Genomic DNA, 4,894 nt, shown 5'->3' with positions numbered 1-4,894 from the left:
AACCGGTCTGTATGTGGGATCCAAACCCTCGGCGGGAGCGCAGCCGCGCTTCCCAAGCGGCACACTGTAGCAGTGCGCCACCGGGCCGGCCCCAAAGCTGCAGTTTTGATAGAGCGCCGCCACGCTTCCCAAGCGGCGCACTATAGCAGTGCGCCACCGGGCCGGCCCCAAAGCTGCAGTTTTGATAAATTCATCCAGGTAACCAAAAGTTGGTGATCTTCATACATTTATATGCCCCAATTTCCAGGAAAAAAAATATGCGTGTGTGTATACATACATACATATATAAATATTTCAGATTTACCTTTTTAAGAATTGTTTCTAAGGCAGCTTCTCCAGAAGCCTGTCCAGATATGTCCTGGATTTCTTGGCCAAACTCAAAAACATGCAACTCAGAGAGCCTCTCCAAGGTTAATGGAATTTCAGTGTCCACCAGTGTGGCATCAACTGTTTGTTCAATAGCTGCCCAATGTCGAGGCTTCAGAGTTGGGTTCCTCAAGTCAATGATGACTGGAAGCTGGAAAACAAACACTCTCAGAGGCACCATTCTTCTTGTCTTAAAAACGTAACCCAAAGATTCTGGTTTTAATCTGTGAATGTAGAGAGCTGGAAACAGCACCACTAACACTCTTACCATGAAGAAAAACCTGGACAAACTGCAAATTAATAACTTTTATTGAATCCATCAGAATACTGAGCTTGAAGGGCAGCCAACCAACTTAAAATCTGGGGAGAAACTGGTAGCTACACATTTCTCCATGAGGAGAGTTTGCTTCACTGAGGCAGATCCTGTGAGACATATAAGCTGGTAGGAAGAGTCAGCTAAATTTTTAAAATAAATTTCTAAAAACTGAGTGTGGCTTAGTATGAGAATATAAAGAACACGGGTCTACAATATAGGGGTCTTGACAAGGAAGGAATTGATAGGAAAGAATCCTAAGAAAGTTTTCCTTATGGTGCTGGCTGGGGAAGGAAAATAATAGCCACTATTATAACTGTAACCAACCCATTTCCCCCGCCTCCCCTATGGAACAAAACTCTTGATGTGTAGGGTAAAGAGCAACAAACACTTAAGGTGCTGGTGATAAGTCATTACAAATATCTACATATAATTGGAGAAACAGAGCATGGAAAATAAAGGTCTACTCCTGGGGTAGGGTCAGAAATACATGCTAGGCCCAGCACTACAGCTGGAAGAGGGGCAGGAACATCTGTGAAGATCAGAATTCTGAGAACAAGGGACACAGTGTCTTGCTAAGATAGAGGCTAATCAGAACATTAAGGGAATACTCCTCACCTCTCCCATCAGTCTAATAAGTATTAAGTAAATATAACAGTGGAATACAAAGTAAAAAGCTTAAAGAGGTAGATTCTCACTGGGCACAAAACAAAGGGAGGACCCAAGGTTAGGGAAAACAGAAATCGAAAAAATTAACCATTGGCAAACCAGCCCAAACCCTAAACACAAGGTATCACTAGAAAGTTTGTAGTCTGTGGTGCACTGAGGGTAACCACAGTAACATCAAACCTTAAACCTAGCTCATTTTCTAACTAGATTTAATACAACATGCCACAGAAAAAGCCAGTTGAGGGAAAGGCATGCTTATCTCCATGGATAAAGTTAGTTACCTCAGTGTTTACTGTGCTGCATAAGATGTCTGGCTTTCAGCAAAAAATTAAGAGGTATATAAAAAGGTAAGAAAAACACACATCTAAGAGACAAAATGGTAATGAGAACCAGACTCAGAAATGACACACATGGTAGAAATAGAGAATTTAAAATAACTATGATTAATGTGTTAAAGGCTCTAGTGGAAAAGGTAGACAGCATGCAAGATCAGTTGGAAAATATGAACAGAAAGATGGAAACTATAATTTAAAATCAAACAAAAATGCTAGAAATGAAAAAAAAGATAGTAAGAGATGAAGAATGCCTTTAATGGGCTTGACACAGTTAAGGAATTAGTAAAATTGAAGATAAGTCAGTATAAATTCCAGAAACTGACACACAAAGAGAAAAAAGAATGAGAAGAAAAAATAAAACCGAAAAGGAACACCCAAGACCTGTGGGACAATATCAAAGGGTCTAACGTGTAATAGGAATGCTAGAAGGAAAAGAGAAAGAAAAGAGCAGAATAGGTTCTTGAAGAAATAACAGCTGTAAAACTTTCAAAATTAAAGACAAACACCAAATCTCAGATCCAAGAAACTCAGAGAATACCAAACAGAATAAATACAAAAGTAAACAACAACAACAACAGCAACAACAAACACATACACCTCGGCATATCATATTCCAAACTGCTAAAAACCAAGACAAAGAGAAAACCTTGAAGGCAGCCAGACAAAAAAGACACATTATCTGTAGAAGATCAAGGATAAGAACTACAGCAGACTTCTGGTTAGAAACCATGCAAGTGAAAACATGATGAAAAGATCAGATTGCTGCAAGAAAAAAAATAAAAACTGTTGACCCAGAAGTATATACCCAGTGAAAATATCATTCAAAAATAAAGGATAAAGACTTTCTCAAAACAAAAACTGAGGGAATTAATTGTTAGTATACCTACTCTATAAGAAATATTAATGGGAAGTTCATCAGGCAGAATGAGTATGCTATGAATCAGAAACTTAGATCAGTACAAAAATATTTTAAAAAATTGGAAATGAAATGAAGTTAAAGTAAAATTTATTTTCTTTCCTATTTTTATTGACCTAAAACAGAACTGTCTAAGGCAAAAATAGTAACAATATGCTGTGATTATAGTATATGTAAAAGTAAAATATATAACAACATTAGCACAAAGGAAGAGAGAAGAATTGGGAATTTACTGCTATAAGGTCTTTACATTAGCCATTGAGTAGTAAAATATTATTTGAAGGCTTAGATTTGGATTAATTGAAAATCTATACTCTAAACCTAGGATAACCACTAAAAATTATTTAAAAAGAGGTATGAATGACAATTTCATTGAGAAAATAAAAGGCAATTTTAAAACATGCAATGAAATCAAGGGAAGGCACAAAGAGAGGGAGAAAGAAAAAACAAATGAAATAAATAAAAGCAGCTAGCAGGATGGCAGATTTAATCCAAGCACATCAAGAAGGACTTTTGAATGTGAATGATCTAATATTCCTGTTAAAAGACTAAGATTGTAATATTGAATAAAAAAGCAGGAATTAATTCTATGCTGTCTAAGAAATCTACTTTACATATAAAAACATAGATAAGTTAAAAGTAAAAAGATGGAGAAAGACATACCACACAAAAACTGAAAGGAAGCTGAACTAGTTATACCAATTTCAGACAGTGTAGATGACAGGAGAAGGAATCTTATCAGAGATAAAGAGCGACAATTCATAAATGATAAGGAAGTCGATTCTCCAAGAAGAAATAACAATACTAAATGTGCATGCACATAGCAACAGAGCTTCAGAATAAATGAAGCTCTACTACCTTGAGGTGGCAGTATTTTCATACATTTGTTCACTCATTCAATCAATCATTAATTTATATCAGTATAAACTCATGAATATTTACTTTACAACTTGGATTATAATGAAATACTATGTTATTCTTTTTGCTCAAATTATTACAGCTTTGGCCATTGATAACTCTTTCAGTTAATTTCTCTGCCCCTTTAATATATCCTCATCATTTTTTTTTTGAGCACTTTCTCACTTTCTGGCACCACAAGAAGCTCCAGGCTCATCGTGTTTATTCCTTGACTCATCCGTATAGTCTGCGGTTTCTATAAGGGTCCCTGATTTCCTTTATGGGATAACAGTATTAAAAACAAAGATCTAGATAGAGGGTATGCTTAAAGTCAATGCTTCTAGGACATGGAACATATCTCCACTGCTTGAGTGTGACTATGCATAGTGACTTTCTTTCAAAGAACACAGAATAGAAACAGGGGTGGTAACTTTATAGTCAAGACAAATGCCACTTCAGCCATATGAGCAAGGTTTTCAAGATCAGTGAAAAGTCATGTTGATAGCATGTACTTTTGATATAATGTGATGATAATGATACTGTGCCTCCAGGGTCTTCCTTGTTAAGAATCCATAACCTCAGTCTAATCATAAGAGAAACATCAGACAAACCCAAATTGATGGAAATTCTATAATATACTTGACCAGTACTTCTGAAACTATCAAGGTCATAAAAAACAAGGTATGTCTAAGAAACTGTCACAGTCTAGAGGAGTGTAAGAAGACATGACAACTAAATGTAATATTTTATCTGGATGAGATATTGGGACAGAAAAAGGAACTTAGGTAAAACTAAAAAAAATTCAGAAAAAGCATGGATTTTATTTAATAATAATGCATTATATTGGTTGATTAGTTATGACAAATGTATTATACTAATGTAATATGTTAACAAGAGGGAAAACTGGGTGTGGGGTACATAAGAACCCTCTGTATTATTGTTTCAACCTTTCTATAAATCTAAAACTTCTAAAAAAAAGTTTATTAAGAAATAAATGAGTCAAAAATGGATACAACGGAACGGAGAATTAGGTAAATCCGCAATTAAGGTCAGAGAGTTCAACACTGGTTTCTGAGTCACTAATATAACAAATAGGCAGATAATCAGCAAAGGCATACATGATCTCAACACATCATCCACCAGCTTGGTCTACCTAACATTTATAGAATGAACGCTGAGCAACAGCAGAATGCACGTTCTTCTCAAGTGCATATGGAATAGTCACCAAAATAGACCACCTTTTGGGTCATAAAACAAATTTAAAAGGATAGAAATCATAAAATGTTTGTAAAACAAATCAATAACAGAAAGATATCTGTAAATAAAAGATATCCCCAGCTGGCCCGGTGGCGCACTGGATAGTGCGCCGCTTGGGAAGCGCGGCGGCGCTCCCGCCCG

At 36.1% G+C, this 4,894-nt stretch overlaps 1 protein-coding gene across 1 annotated transcript in view; it reads right to left on the bottom strand.

Moving 5' to 3' along the window:
- The window catches only part of DNAH6 (dynein, axonemal, heavy chain 6), a gene marked incomplete at its 5' end in the record, with an annotated part of 237,332 nt that overhangs the window by 183,653 nt on the left and 48,785 nt on the right, over positions 1-4,894 (bottom strand). Inside the window, one exon of the mRNA XM_008567062.1 lies at positions 278-517. Coding sequence (XP_008565284.1) covers positions 278-517 — 240 coding nt within the window. The remainder of the gene's footprint in view (positions 1-277; positions 518-4,894) is intronic.

The sequence above is a fragment of the Galeopterus variegatus genome, unplaced genomic scaffold (genome assembly GCF_000696425.1).
Source record: "Galeopterus variegatus unplaced genomic scaffold, G_variegatus-3.0.2 Scaffold289, whole genome shotgun sequence".
NCBI lineage: Eukaryota > Metazoa > Chordata > Mammalia > Dermoptera > Cynocephalidae > Galeopterus > Galeopterus variegatus.
Note: the sequence above shows the minus strand (reverse complement) of the source record. Positions and strands in the feature narration are given on the sequence as shown.